The following is a 21,173-nucleotide window of genomic DNA, read 5'->3' on the forward strand; positions in this document are numbered from 1 at the left end:
AGAATTGGTATGAATTCGAGAGTTTTGTGGTGGTGATTGATTCTGTTACGGTGGCTTTCTGATTCTGTTACGGTGGTTTTTGATCCTTGTTACGGTGGTTAGGGTTTGGAAGAGAGAGAGGGTTGGTTAGGGTTTTCTGATGATGTGTCAGTGATTGAATGGTGTTGTTGTTCTGTGCATTGATGACTTGGCCCCTTATATAGGCTGCCATGTGGCCTCTGAGCCACTTAGGACCTGCCACGTATCTTGGACCTTACCTTGGACTGATTTTTGGACTTTGGGACCTTTGTGTAATTTTGAGAACTTCAAGGACTGACCTGCAAAAAAAATATTAAGGACTAATCTGCAAATAAAAACTTAAGAAAAGTGAAATTTCGAAATAGGCAAAAAACTTAATAAAACTTGAAATTAGAAGAAGGACTTAAATGCAAATTTTTGGAAATTTTGAGGACTTAAAAGAAAACTAAAAATAAAATTGGACTTAAAAAATGGTAAATTTGATTAAACGTAAAGTGAAACGATTAAAATTGACAAAACGGACTAAAATGAACCAATGGCTTAAATGAGGTACTTTAAAGTAACCTCTCTCTGCCAAAATTTCGCGTGAAATGACCAAAATGCCCCTGGGGCTTAAAACGACTAAAAACGACTCAAATGCAATGTTAAAATGGTTTTTAACAAGGAACTAAAGCAGGAGTTTATTTAAACCAATTGAAAAGACTCAAAGACAAATTTTAGAACTTAAACAGAGTTTTAACGCATGAAAAGACTAAAGTGCCCCTAGGGGCTAAACTGAATCAAAATGGCTTCAAATGCAATTTTTTGAAATGGATTTTGACATAGAATTGTAATGAAGACTTATTCAAACAATTTGAAAGGACTCAAACAAATTTTTAAAAGACTGAAAGAAATTTTAACATAGGAAATGACTAAAATACCCTTCTATGTGAATTTTGCAAGTAATATTGAAATAAAATGCAGAGAAAGATGTAATTGATCAGAGATAGTTCAAATGGCTTGAAATGCAAGAAAAGAAGAATTGAGTTAGTATTTTTAGGTCCAAAATTAGGGTATAACAAAGTTATGGGACAAATTGTATAATTTCGCCAATATTTTACTAGGTATGATGGCTATGCAATTGACCCTAAAAAAAGAAGCTATGATTACACGATTGAGAGTTGTTTTGTTTTCTACTTCTTATTAGTTGGTTTATCTTTGATAAAATTACATCTTTAGTCTCTTAACTTAATTTTAAGTAACAGTTTGCTTCTTTATTTTTTTTTATTACAATTTTATCCTTTTAATCCATTTTCATATGGATTTTCAAACTTCAAATCTAATATTCTTATGTAAACATAGATGGAGACAATATATTTAAAGATTGAAAGGTCATAAGAAAATAAAACCATGAATTTGAAGCTTGAAAATTCATATGCAAATGGACCAAAAGAACAAAATTGAAATGAAAAAATATATAAAGGACCAAACTGTTACCTAAAATTAAATTAAGACACTAAAATATAATTTTACCTTTATCTTTTAATTCATGTCTTTTTCAAGAGTGGAGAATGTCCTAACACCGCATAATAAATTTTATGTAATGGATTTTTAAGCATATGAATGAAGTTTCTTTTTTTTTTTCGTAAAAAAAATAATTATAACTCCCCAAAGTAATTATCGACTAAGATCTATTTTTTTACACGAGTTTTTCAAAATTATATTTTTACTACAACTTCTTTTTGGTCTTGGATTTGGAAATTAAAACTTTTGGAGAAGCATAGGTTTCTTTTTTGATTGGCCTGCCACAACTTTGTCCTTACTCTCCTGTTGCTTAACCATAAAAATATTGTTCTATCTCCTTCTTGCCCTCGTTTTGGCCTTGAAGATGAGCCATTTCTTCACGGAGTCCATGATTGTAACTTTTCTCGTATAATTTGGCACCATGTTGGTTTTCAAGATGTTGATTTCTACGCTAATTTGAATGTGAATGGCTAGTTGAAGGACAACTCCAAGGGTCCTCATTCCTTCCTTTTTGCTGCTACTATATGGTGTGTTTGGCGCCATCATAATCCCATGTTTTTAAGCAATGAGAATTGACCTCTTTCACGCCTCTCCTACAACATTCACAGTATGGTAGATTCTTTCATTTATTGTTTTGCGGCCAATTCCAATGTAGTGTCAGTTGAGAGATTCATTAAGTGGAACAATGGTAATCACTTCCGCGCCATCCTTAATGTAGATGGTAGTTGTCTAGGTACCCCCGCGAGAGTTGGCTATCGTGGAATCATTCGACATAATGCATGATTCTATTTATCAGGTTTTTCTGGTTATATTCATGACTCTTCTGATATCTTATATGTTGAGCTTTATGCTATCTACTAGGGCCTAATTTTGGAAAGAAAAAAAAAACTTATAGTTGAGCTCATTTGCTACACTGACTCTTTGCATTGTACCAACCTCCTTAAAGGTCCAATTATGAGTTTTCATGTCTATGCAGTCTTGAATTAAGGTGTGAAAGATTTGATTGAGCTGAACAATGTCTCTATTTTCATACCCTTAGAGAAGAAAATCAATGTGCGGATTTTAAGGCCAAACTTGGAGCCTTTTCGAATGCTGAGTTGCTATACCTTGCCTCCCATCCAGATATCCTTTTGGGCCTCCTTAGGATGGACGCAGCTGGATCTTTCTTTTCCAGAGAGTGGTCTCTTTGTGTTATTTCTATTTCCGTTTGTTTGTTTCTTTTCTATCCTTTGTCAATGTAACAAAAATAACACATTAAAAAAAACAATAAATGAATGAATGATTTAAATGATTTTATAAAATTGTAATTTTTAGCCTTGGAGTATAAATCATCATAAATAATAAAGTGATTGAACTTTTGTGAAAACAATTTGTTGTCAGATTTTACTTACCTTTTAGAAAAATTGGTGGTTTAATAAAAAAAAAATCACTATCATAAATTTATAATGAATCATGAATTTATAATAATAACTTATGAAGTGTTGATAAATTTATAATAATAACTTATAAGTGTTGCAATCATCAATTATAGAAAAAACCAATTTATATTTGTTTTGACTTTTGAGAAAAAATTGTAGGTGAGGACGGAAGTAATTATTAAAGTAGATCATCTAGGTACTGATAATGAATTAGTCAATCCTTTGACGGAAGGAATTAATAGAAAGAAAGTCATAAGCACATCCAATAGGATGAGACTAATGCCTAAGGATCACAAGTGATGGTAACCCGACCTAAATGACTGGAGATCTCAAGAAATAGGTTCAATGGGTAATAACAAGTCATGAGTGATAAAATATGCTATGAGAAAAATTAAGAAAGCATGAATCCTGCAGCGACAGAAGAATGAGATAATATAAACTCTTAATGAGATCTATACTCTATGTGGAGTGAACGACATAGCTACATGAGTACTCTTGACAGACTCACCTATACGAATGTGGAACTGAAGCCGATTCCTATGGAATTCAGGGCAGAATACCTAAATCGTTCATTAAAACTAGGATAAACGTGCAGGGCCATTAACGCACGGGCTTTTAGAATACACCATAGGAAAAGGTTTGTGTGTGGGTTCTATGTCTGAGATAGAGTTCAATGTTGTAAGCAACTCTAATTAAATCAGAATATTATCTGTTATGCAAAGGTTCAAGTTGTAGACGGCACATTTGTTTATTAGCAACCTTATAGAAACGTTTTGACGTTATTATTCATTTTTTTAAATTCAAGTGAGGGATTGTTGGAACATTGGTGTGATGTTGGAAGAAAAATTGGAAGATTAAACATCAAGTAATTATATTTTGATCTAATGTGTGAATTGAAAAAAATAAAGTGTGGGGTCCCACATAAAATAGAACACACACATTAATAGTGTTTAAATTTCGGTATTTAATTTTATTCGTGAATATCACTTCCATAAATTTAGCTTATGGTGGTTGTGATAAGAATAAGAATAAGAATTCAATTGAATTTTTTTTTATCTTTAATTCATTCAAATCCAATGAGTTTGTTTCCTCCACTTTGTGGATTTGTGTCTTTTTTATCTTATCCACAAGTGTTGTTGAACTGATTAATGGACAAGTTCCCTTTTGAACTTATCCAATAGAGTAACTGCTCCCGTAATTTTTGCTAAAACAGTTACAAAATCTCTATATAAATAGAAGATTCCACTCAGTTCAAAAATCACACCAAAGAGTTTCAGCTTGTGTTGACGAACTATTCTTCTCCTCATCTCATTTTTATGTCCCTTCAGAAATAAGAGTGTTCTTAAACCTTTGTCCATATTCGGTATAATGTCCCTTCTGAATTAAGAAAGATCTTAAAAACATAGTCCTTTCGATAATGTATGTCCCTTCGGAATAAAGAGTACTTTTAAAATCATAGTCCTTTTTGGAACAATAATGTCCCGTCAGAAATAAGAATAATCTTAATGGTATATAAATATTCTTTCAATATTTTTCTAATTGAGGAGAAATTAAAAAGTCGAAATGATGGTATCACCATATTAGAGTGGTCGTAGTGCCATATTGATATTTTGGAGAAATTATAGTTAGAATGGTGGTAACATCATATTTGAGTGGTCTCAGCACCATAACAGAGTGGTAACAATATCATATTAAAGTGGTTTCAGTATTAAAGAGTGATCTTAGTACCATATTTGAGGCTGTAAATCTCGAACAGTTTTCTACAGTGCAGTAGTCAACCGCATAGTTCTAGCTGAACTTGTTTTATCCTGGAGGCAGCGTAGTTGATAGTCTACCTTGCACAACTTTGGCCGTGCCACAAAACGTGTTAAAGAGAGCGACCTGGTCGTGACTCAATGTAACAGCCCAGGTGGGTCCCACACTCAGTCGTCCCACTACCCCGGCACTGTTACTCACAAGCTTAATCACTACCCCCCTTCTCTAGTAGTGTTTTTGCCTCCCGTGGGAATCGAACCTAGTACCTGGGGATAAGTACTACTTCAATGCATTCCCACTACCAATTGAGCTACTAGCTCAATTGGTAGTGGGAATGCATTGAAGTAGTACTTATCCCCAGGTACTAGGTTCGATTCCCACGGGAGGCAAAAACACTACTAGAGAAGGGGGGGTAGTGATTAAGCTTGTGAGTAACAGTGCCGGGGTAGTGGGACGGCTGAGTGTGGGACCCACCTGGGCTGTTACACTCAACCAAGTAACAACTTCGGTAGATATTCTTTTTCAATAAAAGAATTCGGAAATCTAATATCAACAATTTGTTTATGTTGTTACAACAGTTGTCCTATGACCAGACCAAATTACTCACTACTATTCCTTGGAGCTTATGGAAAAGTCGAAACCTGAGAATTTGACAGAACTAGAATGAACTAAGCAACCAAACACTTGAAAGAGTGATGCATGACGAACAAGAGACAAGGGGCAACCACTACGAGTGTGGGGCATGCATCAGGTTTGAGCCTCACGTCACATCAATAAACTTCGTTATCTTTGCAATGATGGCAAAGGTCGGCGCCAAAAAGGTTCAAATGTAACATTGACGCTTTTCTTTTGGAATCACACAACAAAGTAGAGATCATAATGTGTATCCGAGATGATATGTGTGCGTATATTCTTGCCAAGAACTTTATGGTTCTCACCTATGTGTTTTGTGGATATAGGAGAGGCATTGTGACTCTATAATGCTATTACGCGGGCCAGAGATTTACGGTTGGCAAACGTTGATTTTGAGGTGGACTCAAAGAAAATCACTGACTACTTTAGATGAGGTAGTATAGGTATTGCAGAGTTCAGGGCAATTATGCAATCTTTTAAACACAATAATAATCTATTTTTTTTCCAAGGATAATCACATCTCAAGCTAGTCCCATATATTTATTAATGTAGCAACATGTATTACCGATTTGTTAGTTAATAAAATTCTTCGAGCGTTTTCCTCTAAAGAAAGAAATATGTTAACATACAGTAGAAACTCTATAAATTAATAATGTCAGGACTGGAGAAATTTATTAATTTAGAGAGTTATTAATTTATCGATAAATTAATAATTATTAATTTAAAGAGTTTTTAAGTAAAAGACAAATTAGTCTATGCCTCTTAGAATTACGTTGCAGCGAACCTTGAGACTCAACATAAATTAGTAACTACTGTGTTCATATGCATTGTAAATCAATAATGACTTTTGAACTTTAAAGGAAAACATACAACTATTGAATCATATTTCAATAGAGTGTAATATTTTTTTTTTCAGTTTATATGAATTATTAATTTATGATTTTCTTGGGACCGAAAAATTATAAAGGGATCTCCCGAAAAATTATTATCTTATTATTTTATTGAGTTTTTCAATTTTTTGCATTGGCCCAAGTTGGGACCGGACAAATTTATTATTTTAGAGAGTTTATTAATTTACCGAGTATTAATTTAAAGAGTTTCTAATTTTATGTGAATGTGAGATACAAATAAAATTAAACCACTTTTTTGACCATCACATATATAGTATGAACTTGACTCTTTAAAAGGACATATATAAACATAAACATGACTAACGCAGCGCAAATTGATGATAAACTTTGGAAGTGGTGGTCCAGTCAATTCTTAAAGGGATCCTTGGTCTATAATTTAAGTGTTTAAGACTTAATTAATACTGCATTTGTTAAATAAAAATGAGTTGGTGTAAAGCATTCTAAGCATATGCAATTATGATTTTTATATTTTATTGATGAGAATTATGATACCATATTGATCATCAATTAAGGAAAATCATTAGATATTAGTAGAAATTATGACAAACAGCATACTCTCAAGATCTTAAGGTTATACCGTGACATTGATTGATAGTTAGTTAAATTTTTGGCTTTTGAAGGAAACAAAACTATAACTAAAATTCCTTTCAAAAAAAAAACTATAACTAAAATTGAAGGGGGCAATTCCATAAACTTGACTTGAATGGACAAAAAGGAAAACTGTAACAAGTTTGGAAATTACCAAATGAAAATGAAAAAGGAGTAAAAAAAGTACAAAAGGTGGTAATAAAGGGAAATGAAAAAAATCTCTCTCAAATAATGAAGGAAAAGAATGGCATAAAAAGAGGGAAAGAGAAAGAGTGATTTGGATATTTTTGTAATGAAAGAGATAGAGCATAGAGAATCCCAAAGCTAAAGCTCAGAGACAAAGACAGCAGAGGTTACTGTTGGCACTCCCTGGCCCTCCAGTGCGACCAACTAAACTAATTCATTTATCAATTATTCACTTCGGTCCTATTTACAAAAGAAAGTTTACTTTTTAGATACATTGAATAACTTATGTATCTAGTCAAGAATCTAAACCAAATATATAAATTATTTAATGTATCTAAAAAGTCAATTATCTCTTGAAAATATGACAGGAGGGAGTATTTTTGTTGATAAAATTCATTTATAAGATCTGACTCCTCACAAAAATCAATTTTGTATAGTTGATTTCAATTAAAAGTGAGATGATTTGATTGATGTTTTAATGTATTTCTATAAAATGAGTATTTCTATAAAATGAGTTGAAAAATTAATTTGAGTGTAAAGTTCTATTATGGAATCAAAAGTTTCAATTTTCAATTTCAATCTAAAATCAACTAAAAATATACTAAAATGAGTTGAGACCCTCTCCATTTATAAAAATAAATCTTCTTCATTTATAAAAATAAATAGAGATTGTCATATTATAAAATAGATAAACACAAAAAATTGACGGTGTGTCATATCATTAAATGGGTTCCGCCATCATTAATTATTTTAAAGATTTTTTGTGTCTTTATCTTTCCAAATAGAAGAAATGAAGAAGAGTTTTTTTTTGTCGGTTCAAACTCAAACATTGCATATATTATGCATTGTCCTTTACCAACCGAGCTAAGCTCACAGAGACAAATGAAGAAGAGTTTAAATGGTGAAGATTGTAATGTAACAAAAAATTATTCAACCATCAAAATATAAATTAAATCCGAACAAAGATTTATCCAATCATGACTTGAATTTGATTACTTTCAAATGATAAAAAAATTATTTATCTCCTGTTATTTATCATTTTAAATTTTCAAGTGTCTTAAGACAATTGTTTAAAAAAATCCATAAAACAATATTTTATCTTTAAAATAAAAATTCTTTAAAATAAAAATTAAAAACATATCAGTATATTGAGTACTTCCTCCGGTCCTTATTATAAGAAACAATTGATTTTTTTAGGTTCATTTAATAATTAATGTATCTCGTTATAAATATAGACTATATACATGACTTACACAATGAATCTAAAAAGTTCATTAAATGTGTTCTACCATCATTAATTATTTTAAAGATTTTTTAATAAATGTCATAAAGGAGTTCGTTTACATTGTTGTTTAAGAGATCTAGACATAAAAGTAAAACTTTTTTGGTAAATAAATATAAAAAAATTATATGTAAAAATGGGCACAAATCAACATGACAACATCTATTAAAACATCCCAATAAAAAAAATCTATTAAAATTAAAACAATAATTGATCAATTTTTATTATTATTATTATTATTATTATTATTATTATTATTATTTTTGAACCATGATTAATCTTTTTTTTTGTTACAACCATCCATGATTAATCTAGTTTATACACTTTAATTGAAAAAGAGTCAAATTAGTTTGTTTTACCAAAAAAGAAAAAGAGCAGTCAAATTTCCATTTATTACACTCTCATTCACTCATATACTCTCTCTCACTACTCTCCACTCACTCCATTTTCCATCTGATATCATCATCTTCTACACTCACTCTCTCTCTCTCTCTCTCTCTCTCTCTCTTCTTCCCATTTCCAGCTCTCACTCTCATTTCCCTCTTTAGAACCAAACCCATCAACTCAACCTCCTCAAAAACCAATCAAATATTCCATCCTTCTGCTTCAAAAACCTACACTCACCCAGATCAACAAAAAAACACAAACATCGACCAAATCGAAAGAAAGAAAAAAACAATGAGAGAAAACAGTCCACAAACAACAACAACACCAGATCTACAAAGAGGCGAGATCGCCGAATCATCAACATCAAACAGAAACCGAACCGGTTCATCTGAACCATATCCCGGTTCAACAGAAAACCCATCACCTTTCCCAGACCAAGTCCTCGAAAACGTTCTAGAAAACGTTCTACACTTTCTCACCTCTCGCAAAGACCGAAACTCCGCCTCATTGGTCTGTCGTTCATGGTACCGTGCGGAAGCCCTCACACGATCCGACCTCTTCATCGGAAACTGTTATGCACTCTCCCCACGACGCGCGGTGGCGCGTTTCAGCCGCATCAAATCGGTTACTGTTAAGGGTAAGCCGAGGTTTGCGGATTTCGATCTGATGCCTGTTGATTGGGGGGCCCACTTTGCTCCTTGGGGTAGAGAGCTTGCTCAAGGCTATCCTTGGCTTGAGAAGCTTCATCTTAAACGGATGAATGTTACTGATGAAGATCTCGGTGTTATCGCCGATTCGTTCGCCGGTTTTCGTGAGCTTTTTCTTGTTTGTTGTGAAGGGTTTGGTACCCCTGGTCTTGCTGCTATTGCTTCTAAGTGCAGGTAATTATTATAATCACCATAATTAGAAAGTGTTTATTGAAAAAATGTAGTGTTCCAGATTTGATATTAATATTTAAATTGTGGAGTAATTAATTAAGTCAAATGTAGTCTCAATTGTAATTAGACATCTAAATGCATGTTTGGATTGACGGTGAGTTTGTCAAGATATGTGATTTTGGTAAAAGTTACACTTTGGAGCGGTAATTTTTTTAGATTCACCGTTATTCAAATCATCGAAATGGAGTAATTAAGTCAAATGTAGTCTTAATTACAATTCCTTTGTGATTGCTTGGACATCTAAGTGCATGCTTGAATTGACTGTGATTTTGTATGAATATGTGATTTTGGTAAAGGTTAGAGCTTCTGCTAATTCAGGTGTCGCAGTAGTTTTGTTAGATTCACGTCATTCCAATCATATACTAAAATTTATTGCTGTTGTTCAATCAATCGCGGAAGTGTATGGTTGTATATTTGATTATTAAGAAAGTTGTATTTTTTAGTTTGATTGATGGGGATATTTGGGTTTGATTTGTATAACTGTTGCGTGAAATGAATGAGTGTGTTTGTTGTTGTTGTTGTTGGTGCAGATTGCTGAGGGTGCTGGAACTGGTGGAATCTGTGATTGACGTTGAGAATGATGCAGAGGTGGATTGGGTATCGTGTTTTCCAATTGAGGGACAAACTCATTTGGAGTCTCTTGCTTTTGATTGTGTTGAGTGCCCTGTGAATTTTGAGGCATTGGAAAGGCTGGTGGCTAGATCACCTAATTTGAAGAAGCTTAGATTGAACCGATCTGTTTCGATGGTTCAGCTTCATCGGCTAATGCTTCGTGCGCCTCAGCTCACACATCTTGGAACGGGTTCGTTCTGTGCGAATGAGAATGTGGATCAGGAACCTGATTATGCATCTGCTTTTGCAGCTTGCAGATCGTTGGTTTGTTTGTCTGGATTTAGGGAGATTTGGCCGGATTACCTCCCTGCAATTTTTCCAGTTTGCGCAAACCTGACATCGTTGAATTTTAGTTATGCTGATGTTAATGCCGAACAGCTGAAGTCTGTTATTTGTCACTGTCATAAGCTGCAGATATTGTGGGTAGGTGTTTGTGTTGTTAATCGTGATGTGCCGATTGGACTGCATTGTGAAGGAAAAAAATATGGTAGTGATTTTGAAGCTTACTCTTGTTTCTTTTGTCGTGCAGGTCCTTGATTCAATATGTGATGAAGGCCTTCAAGCTGTGGCTGCAACTTGCAAGGACTTGCGTGAGCTCCGAGTTTTTCCTGTGGATGCAAGGGAGGAGACTGAAGGTCCTGTTTCTCAGGTTGGTTTTGAAGCCATTTCCCAGGGTTGTAGAAAATTGGAGTCGATTTTGTTTTTCTGCCAGACGATGACGAATGCAGCTGTGATTGCTATGTCTAAGAATTGCCCAGATCTCGTAGTGTTTCGTCTCTGTATAATTGGGGTGTATCGTCCTGATGCTGTGACACAAGAACCCATGGACGAGGGTTTTGGTGCTATTGTTATGAATTGCAAGAAGCTCACACGTCTTGCTGTATCTGGCTTGCTGACTGATCGATGTTTTGAATACATTGGAAGGTATGGAAAATTAATCAGGACATTGTCAGTTGCCTTTGCCGGAGACACAGACCTCAGCCTTAAGTATGTACTTGAAGGGTGCCCTAATTTGCAGAAGCTTGAAATCAGGGACAGTCCGTTCGGAGATGGAGCTTTGCGATCTGGTTTGCATCATTACTACAACATGAGGTTCCTTTGGATGTCGTCATGTAAACTGACGCGCCAAGCTTGCCTAGAAGTTGCACGAGCATTGCCTCAAATGGTTATGGAAGTTATCAACAATGACGTGGAAGCGGTCAATGATATTGAAATATTGTACATGTATCGATCTCTTGATGGGCCGCGAGATGATGCTCCAGAAAATGTTACCATCCTGCATTAGAATTTCAATTCATGAAGATTTAAGTTTTTTTTACCACTGGTGGCTGTTCGGTGAAGAGGGGGATAGAAAAATAGCGAGAGGGACAGGGAAGATTTAATTTCAATGTTTTTATTATTATTGTTTTATTTTTCAGATGTGTTGTTGTATCATCTGATTGTAGAATTTATTGTTGTTGTTAGCAAATTGTGAGATGGTTAATAAATGCTAGAATATGCATGGACCATGTAGTGTCTATGTCCTTCGTTTTCTGAATGTAGAATGATCTCCACTTAGATTTATTAATTATATGTGTGGAAAGTGTTATTCAAGTACACGTTGGCAGGACCCCCTTTCTTCCTGTTGTGTTTCCATTTCACATGTCTTGAGGAATCTCTTTTTCAATCAAAGAGTGATATGGGGGATTTTGATGCTGGACTCAACTTCTGCGCTGTTATAAGAAACTCACAGTTCCAAGATCTCAGCGATTGAGTGAAAGATTAAACACGATTTGTATTACTATGGCTTCACGAAGTGTGGAAAAAATTTGTATTGTGTATTCATCAAATTCATACCCAAATATATCAAATGTCCCAACAACTTTTTTACAAATTCATACCTCATGATATCAAATATCACAGCAACTTTTTACTATCTCAGGTGTATCTATGATACCCTTTTGAGGAGCATGGCTCTTTTCATTGCTCACTTAATTGATTAACATTGTCTTAGGTAGTAAGAGTAATTTGAGTATGTTTTGAAGATATTTATATATGAATAGGTTGATGTGAGGGGGGCAATAATTTGATGGCTGGTCTCTTCTCTATCTCTCTTCTCATTATTATGAGAAAAATCTATCTCCTTTCTCTTGTTGGTATTCAATCTGGCATGAGGCAGGATGGTAAAAGCAAACCAACACTAAAGTGGGATCTGACTGTACAACTAAGTGATGTGAATCAAAGCTTTGGCTTTCTTTTTTGTCTATCTATCCATTGGTGGATTGAGAAGCCAATGGTCTCTTTTTTCCACAGGCTCTCTAGCTGGTCATTTCCTATCTCTTTTAAGTGTCTCTGACCCTAAAAAATGTATCATGAATCAAATTGCTTTTGCGAGAGGATAAGACCCTTGTAGTAGAAAAAATAAAAATAAAAATAAAAATAAAAGAACACTTGGTTCGGTTCTCATTACTTAGCTTGGCTTATCCAAATTGCTGATGGTGGGAATAGTCTCATAGATGGCCATTACAACCATACATTATTTGTCTGTCTTTTTAACCATATCTATTTTTTTTTTTCCTTCTGTTCAAGTAGCCATCACTGTCCCCAAGGGAAAAAAAGGAAAATTGGAGAAAACAAATTGACAATGAACCTGCACAAACATGGAATTTGGATTGTGTGTCAATTGTATCGATAGTTATTAGATTAAGATCAAACGTTTAGATTTCAATGTAGATTTTAATCATTTTTAGTTTAAAACTACAAACTTGAAAATTGAACTGTTTGATCTTATCCAACGACCATCGATATAGTTGACTGCAGTATAGTCACAATTGTGATTGTGACCACACACAATCCAAATCCACACATATATATGATTCTTTTACACTGTCACACATGGTTCATTTATACTCGTTGGATTCTTTTGAATAACTATTTTGAATGGTCTTATCTTACCTACTATCCTGCAGACAAGAAACCAAGTCCATCACTTTTTCATTAAATTCAAGTCAAATTGCATGGTCGTAAATGACTAAGGTATCAACATAACCCCAATCCATTCAGGTTTTCACATGCATCATACTATTTTCTAAGGCACACTTATAACACTAATAATAATTATAATGAGTTGAAGTTCTAAAAAGATTCTTTGGGCCAGTTGGTAAAGACCCATTTGAGGTGTGTCCCACAATCAGATGATTTGAGTATGTGGGCCACGTGTACGGCATTGGGGTTGGAATAAGCTAATGCCTTTGTGCATATTAAGATATATATATATATATTATACAATCATGCATTTATCAATAATGATATCATGCTTGATTAAATAATGGTTATGAGACAGAATGCAGAAACTAACGTACAAAATAACAAACAAGGATGCCAACAACTAGTTGGCAGTGGCAGTGTGGCAGTGGGTGGTGTTGGAGCATTGGTGGGAGAAGAATTTTTTAAAAAGGGTCGGTGAAACCAAAAAGGGTTTTTGGGTTTTCACAACTTTTGTCTGTTAATCCACATTTCATAGCTGATCTAAGCACGAGGTCAACCACTAAAGTATCATGTCCTGTGCTATACCACTGGATTAACATCCTTAATTCTGCGATTATCTTATTTTAAATTACTTGAACTACAATTCTTTTTTAACACTCACTATTTCCAGGATTGATCTGAATTACCTTTTTTCCAACTTGGCTTGTTTTTTCATTCATTTTTCTTTTCAAGTTTTGGATATAAGTAGCATTTCCATTTTAGATTCGTGGCATGCCAAATGTTTGATACTGACACATGTAATTATATTTAGTTACGTTGATTTTTTCTCTCTAAATTACTATCGATGTTAACATATTGGTGTTTGTGTCTACGTTAGTGTTTCACCGCTACGGACAAGTTGGATGGTATATATATTTTTTAATGTAGAATGCAAATGAGACATGCTATCGATATAGTTTTATAAACAGTAAACTGGTATATTTTTAAGGGAGCCCCTAACATTAACTAGTAGAAATGGAGAAATTGTTGAGATAAGAGGAGAGTATTCTGAGACGGTGGTTTGCACACAAGAGAAGATGATGGTTAGCAAATGCGACAATGAAAGAGAAAGGTGACAATTATTTATAGAGATTATGACACTCAAGTCAGTATGTGATCACGGTGAAAAATGAAACTCGTAAGAAATAACACATGAGGTGGTAGCTCAATATTAAAAGTTGTTAGAACATAGTGAATTCAAGTGTTTGTTGGTCTCACATTCACTCAATTGATCAATTTAGGAGAAAAAGTTTAAAGAAACTCTTGGAAAGAGTAGATAAAGAAAAATGTACTTTAAAATTGAATGCATACAATTAGAGTGGGTTAGAAAAAAATGATAGTATCTTAAAATATTTCCTACTATATGTTTGTGAGTAAAATGAAGAAGGATGGCAAATTGTTTGTCGTTAAAGGAAACTACCCATAAAAAAAAATGATTTTGATGCATTCACTGTTCATGTGTGACATATCATCCTTAGCTACCGCTAGGTACTGCATCTAAGTGGATTGATTAAAAATAAATATATGGGTTTAAAATTAATTTCATCCGTTCATGTGTCTTTTACTATGTTCATATGTTAGCTAGGTAGTTAATGAAATTGAGATTTTCATTTCCTCTCCAAATAGAGAGGATCCTGACTTTGTTAGAACACATTGCATTCAAGTTTGTTTTTATCTTATACTTAGGAGATAAAGTTTGAACAAACTATTAGAAAGATTAGATGGAGAAAATTTTGTTTTGAAATTGAATGCCCGCACATTTACAGACTTTCTTGGTTTGCAAGTTATTGATACAAGCATTTGATAAACTTATTAAGAGTTTAATATTGTAACTTTGTTGAGTTCAAATCTGTTCGGAGATATTTATAAAATGACCATTAATACAACTTTAATAAAAAAAAAAAATCCTTCCCCGATGAAAATAAAAACTCATAAGAAATGAACACCACAATACTTTTGTATAGTGATTTCATTTATTTACCATAAGTTGTCACGTGGGGAAGTGGTTATTTGCGTTTGTGTTATTATGTTCTTTCTAGGGCTTTGAATTTTGTCTAAAACAATTTGGTTTTTGAATATTATTGCATCAAAACGTCTTGGTTCAAGCTCATAATCCTACAACCCTAAATTCGGCTACCCTCTTATACTAAATTTGGTTTACAATGGTTTTTCTAACGTTAGTGTCGATTTTGTAGAATCTCCAATATGATATTTGGGAACGCCAGAATCTTATATTTATATGTATGTTGATATCCATTTAACTTGAATCTTGCAAACGCTAGAATGACAATTATTGTATCCCATAGACAATTTAAGGTCTTATGATACATTAAGAAATTGAAGAATTTTAATACATTTGTATTTGAAACCAATAAACTAACTATTGTTTTAATTAATAAAAAATATAATAAGAAAGGCAGATAACGACACCAAAACCATAACAATATAGAGATATAAAATACAATGAGAGTATTAAAGAGAGTGTTGTCTTAAAAGTTGTCGCACAATGGTTGTGCAAATATCATTTCTCATGTCATGAATATTATGTGGTTTCTCGATTTTGTACACAAGAATGGTATGCAAAAGTAACTATCATAGAAGATTTATCAACAAACATAGTTATGATATATTATTATCCTTTTATGTTTCACGATACAGGTGTTTGTTCATGCACATATGTATGAATTAAAAATGATATTTATACAATCATTTTGTGACAACTTTTGAGACAATAATCTCTCTCATACTCTTTTTGTGTTCTTAGTTCCTACTCTCTTTCTCTCCATTACTTTGTTTTTCATTCCAATATTTATATTTCTTTGTACATTACCTCAAAATAATTGTTCAAATAACATACATCAATCTTCGTAATCACTCTCCTAAAACCATCATAAAATACACTAAAGTCATCATAACTTTTTCTCCCTAAAGTTACCCAATCCATATCACTAAGGATTGTTTGTTTAATTATTTTTTCAATGAACATAATATTCATAAATTTAAAATGCCATTATATTTTATTTTGTTATTTATTTAGAATGTTTATATAAAAAAATCACCAAAACTCTTTTTAAATCCTCAAAACCTTTTGAAGATTTTTTTACATTTTTTTTTAGTTTTGTAAATTCTAATTTTTCTTACAATTTTTTTGAAAGGCTTTGGCCGTAGATATTCTCTTTGAAGCATACACAAGTCAAAACCATATAAAATTTCCATATATGGTTAGATCGCATGTCACTAGGAGTTAGAAGTCTTGGAATTTCATCTTTTTCTTTTACTTTTAGTTGAAACCCATGGTGTCTAACAATCCACGAATAATCTTGTCACCTCATATATACGCCCATTGAAATAATAAAGACATGCACTAATCATATTAATTGGCTCTTGTCCATAAATCACCCATAATACACCAGTCAAGTCACAGTGTCGGCATTTCTTTAGATAAGTGTTGTTCGTTTTAACCCTCAAAAGTTTAATCACAAAATAGATAGCCATTGAGGAAAAAAGTTTTCAAAAGATGACAATTGTAGAATCATTCCCTGCCTAAGTATTTTGTCCTTTCCTAAACATGGTTTGAAAATTTTGTTACGTGAGCATTTAAGAAATGTGCAATACTTTTAACCTGTACTGTACAATAATATGGTACGCACACTACACATAGAAAAGTAAACACATTCTTAGCATTAATAAGAATGCTACTATTTTGTGTCAAAAAACAAAGAATGCTATTATTCTTAAGAAAGGAAGAAGAATGCTGTTATACTCAACTTGATGGACGTGGGGGTCCACACTCCTTTGAACAAAATTGACAAATGGGTAATCTTTAAGACCATAATAGATGGTTACCCTTAGTCTTAGGGTACGATGTTGACATTTGTGTCATTAATGTTCTTCAAATGGCCCGGATCTTGTTATGTGATATATATATGCCACAATATATGGTTATAGCTCAATCAACTCATCAAGTCGATTAAACAGCTTCCACCACTAATGAGAATATCTAAAACAAAGACTTCAAGACAAACAATAACATTCATAATGGTAGGTGGTTTGCTTGCTTAACACCAATCTAAATAAATACTTCTATTGTGATTTGTGGAGTGAAATTTTGCGTGCTTAAAAAGAATAATGACTATGAAATATATCTCATTGCTCTCTACTTTTTTTTTTTTTTTTTGTAGGCTTCACATAATAAATTGTAAAAACAAATGGAATTTGTTGAAATATAATCATATAGTATAGGGGAGATTCCATATTGACTAGATCTATGGCTTATAGGTGGACCACGAGAGATAGTCCAAAGAGCAACCCGTTTTTTCCTAAAAGGTGGTGTACCTGCAAGTTCTCTTTAAAGCTCAAGTTAGTGTATAATTAACTTAGGTTGAGAGTTGCAAATTAACTTATAGCATGAATTTTGGGGACAATTTACTTGTATAATCGAGGTAGAAGGGTGATTTGGTGAGAAAGATTGTTAGTTCTCGTAACAAGTGTGTGGAATGTGTTGCATAATAGACCCATGATTTATCAAGTACAATAGGGGATTATAAATGAGGATAATAGACCCATGATAATATAGTTTATGAGATAGTGTTAGTCTAAAATACAAATCTTAAAAATGATTAAGGAAACATAGAGCATTCCAACAATTTGTTCCTCTAGAAATAAAGAGCTAACTCCGTCCAATCTCAACTAACTAATAGTATAACTTTTTATTTGTAAGTCTTGTGTATTGGTGTCTATGTACTGGTCTGTCAGTGTGATTTTTGGCTCTTGCATTGTATACTTTTTCAAAACTAAAAAAAAGTATATCTTTTCAAGAATGTCATAAAAAATTGTTCATGTGCGTTTAGAATTCATTATAGCGAAGACGGAAGACCAAACTTATCATTAAAAAAATAAAGTGGTATATATAGGCAGGTATGGGGTCACTTCGGGTTGAACAAATTGAAAATACTACTATTATATCACATAAGCATGACTATCAAGTACTAGTACTACTATTATATACCTCAACATATTTAACGACAAAGAAGAAATTAAACCTGAAAAAGGAAAGCAAATTAATTGCTGATTTTTAAATTCATTGTGGAGCCCAACTTGTCTATATGAGTTTTTCGCGCCCCTATATAGTTTGGATTATTAAATTCGAACGACATAAACACCTCATAAAAACCTTCAAAAACATGTTGAAATATTTCATATTTTAGAATCCAAATATGGCGTGCGAGAAACTCATAGAACGGAGAAAATAATGGCAGTATAATAATACCAACAAAAAGCCTATAGAGTTAATAACCATACAAACTTTTGAAAAAGTTAACCCCATACTGCACAATTTTACATGTGACTAATCTCAAAGAATGTAAACATACATTGAAAGAATGCAAACATACATGAAATGATGCATATGTATATGTGAAAGAATGCAAATATATATGTGAAATATTGCACATATTTGTGAAGGGTGCAAGAGAATTTCTATAAATTTATGTAACTTGAAGGAAGTTAAAAACTGAATGTTTAAATATTCTGTCTCTTTCATTAAAGTTTTTGACAATTAAGCATAAAAAATGGATCGTGAAAAAAAAAATAGACAAAAAGGAGATAAGTTGAGAATCGGAGGATCTAAATTTCCACTTTATATCATCATGGATGAAGATACAATATTTAATGTCTTTATTATGTGATAATCATATCTTCCAAAATCTATATGTTCTATAGTTTTTTTTTAGGAAAATGTTATTTCTCTAGAAAAATAACATCAAGAATTTTTCAAGATACAGCTGGCAAGTTTTAATTGCATGATATATTTGTTCACTTCCTATTTTTCAGCCACACCTCCTTGAATTGTGGCAAATAGTGCATTGTGATTGGCTGCTCTTTATTCTTGAAGAATTCTTGATGTTATTTTTTAAGATATAACACTGCTATTTTTTTTTAACATAAACATCAAAGGTGAAAACTACAACTTACATGAGCCATTAGGTTATGGAATTCTATGATTATGACGAATTGTTAATTTTTCCTTAAATTATTATGAACCGAATGTATTGTGTCACTAATGTTGGGATTATGATTTTCGGTTTATAACTTTATATGCAACACAAGGACTTTATGATTTTACGCTGCACTTAAATTTAAAGAAAAAATTTGTTGCATCTGAAGTTTTTGTTACGCGTATGCATGTGCATGTGATCTCTCTAACCGAACTTTCATTGTTCCTGTACGTGGACAATTTAACAAATAATGGTTTTCTATAGGTGGTTTTATGATTTACATTGCTGACTCATAAAATTTACCAAGAATAGAATTGAATTCTTAACACTTATATTGGTTTGTGTTGCAAATATATTTATTTTGTCTCAACATGTAGAAGCATAAAAGACAAAATAATGTCAAATCTATGTACAAAAAGTTTATTTTATTGCATATAACTGGCATAACCTTGGTGAAAAATACATAAAAGAAACAATATCGATTGATCATGCATGTTTCATTCGGCCATAATTTCAATAAACTTACTAAAACACCCTTCATTCTAACTAAATGAAAAAACGAGCCTTATTCTGAAAAGGAAATTCTTACCGTTATTTTTATTATGCCATCATCTCTTTATTTTGCATATTAACCCTAGTTTTATAGATGCATTCGACAAAGAACAGGGCCTGACCATATAAAATTAGGATATTCAAATTATATTTTGTGATAGCACAAGAGTATTTAGTAATGATCAGTCAAAAATTTAAAATATTAACCTCTCCTTTTGAAGAATTAAAGCTAGTATAGGACTGCCACTAAAGAAAGTCACAAATTCTCAAATGGCTACAAAGTTAGTCAACAAGATACATACATAGGGGTGTCTTGTCTTACAAATGCATGCGGAGAGAAGAATTAATAAGCGGAAAGGTGTGTCTAGGTGGGGAGGTTTGGATCATTGCTTGGCTTTTGTTTCATTATTACAATTATACTGATTCAAAAATATTATTTTTGATGTACAAAAATAAATAATGTTATTTTGATAATTTTTTATTAATTGTCCAATATCTTATATGTATACGGTACATATACAATTTGATCTTTTAGTTACTTAATTATTTTCTCTCTCTAAGTCACGTTAATAGAACCAACACGAAAATTAAGTAAACGTAGAGAGATGAAAATGTTGTGTTAGATGAATAGTAAGACTAGACGACATAAAATTAAGAATTACACTATTAATTGAATCTTAAGAAAAATGTTTAGATAAAAAATTTGCATGCGGGCGTGCGCACACACGCGCAAATATATATTAATGCCTCTCACATCCTTCAACCTTCATACCTTGAGAGTTTCGAGAGAGAAAGAAGAGAAGAAATTAAAGAAAAGGTAATATGGAAGAGAACTTAAAACTGTAAATTCAGATGATGAACATCGTCTGTATCTTCTCCATTGCCTTTTGTGATTACCCCCTCCCTACACAACTTTGATACCAAATTATTATCCATTTGGAAAACTTAAATAAAATTCCAAACCTAAGTTCAAGACTGTTTTGATTTTATATCTAAAAAAATTGGGTAATTGTTATTGACAAAAAGATTTAGTTATCGGGTTCATCTAATATCCCATCCATCTTTTTTAACTATTCAAATTCATCATTTTCTCAATTATTTTGGTACGTAGCACTACCAGAGTTTGCATGTTTTGTGTTTTGTCCTCTATTTGGAATTAAGCTATCTATATACAACTCCAACCAGCATTGAGAGAATGACTTATTTTGGGTATTGACAAGGGCTCCTTCATCATAGTACTACGACTATTTTGTCTCAATGTATTTAGCCCTCAACAACTATTGAAAACAATAATAATAGTGTGAATGCGATCAAATCCCACATATTCTTAGTGTATTCTTCTTTTATTACTTTAGATAGATAGATCTACAAATGATAAAAATAAAAAA

General features: G+C 32.6%; 1 protein-coding gene and 1 pseudogene across 1 annotated transcript; both read left to right on the forward strand.

The window, feature by feature from the left end:
* The first annotated feature begins 2,130 nt into the window (after window positions 1–2,130).
* Window positions 2,131–2,762, forward strand: LOC146922795 (uncharacterized; annotated as a pseudogene).
* Window positions 2,763–8,733: 5,971 nt separating this feature from the next.
* Window positions 8,734–11,768, forward strand: LOC146922796 (transport inhibitor response 1-like protein). The gene is made up of 3 exons (XM_085715592.1): window positions 8,734–9,562; window positions 10,150–10,654; window positions 10,761–11,768. The coding sequence occupies exons 1-3, from the start codon at window positions 8,973–8,975 to the stop codon at window positions 11,514–11,516; spliced, it is 1,851 nt and encodes a 616-aa protein (XP_085571718.1). The 5' UTR covers window positions 8,734–8,972; the 3' UTR covers window positions 11,517–11,768.
* Window positions 11,769–21,173: the final 9,405 nt, after the last annotated feature.

This window comes from Medicago sativa, chromosome 5, assembly GCF_051527215.1.
Source record: "Medicago sativa cultivar Bolivia chromosome 5, Bolivia_mono, whole genome shotgun sequence".
Classification (NCBI taxonomy): Eukaryota; Viridiplantae; Streptophyta; class Magnoliopsida; order Fabales; family Fabaceae; genus Medicago; species Medicago sativa.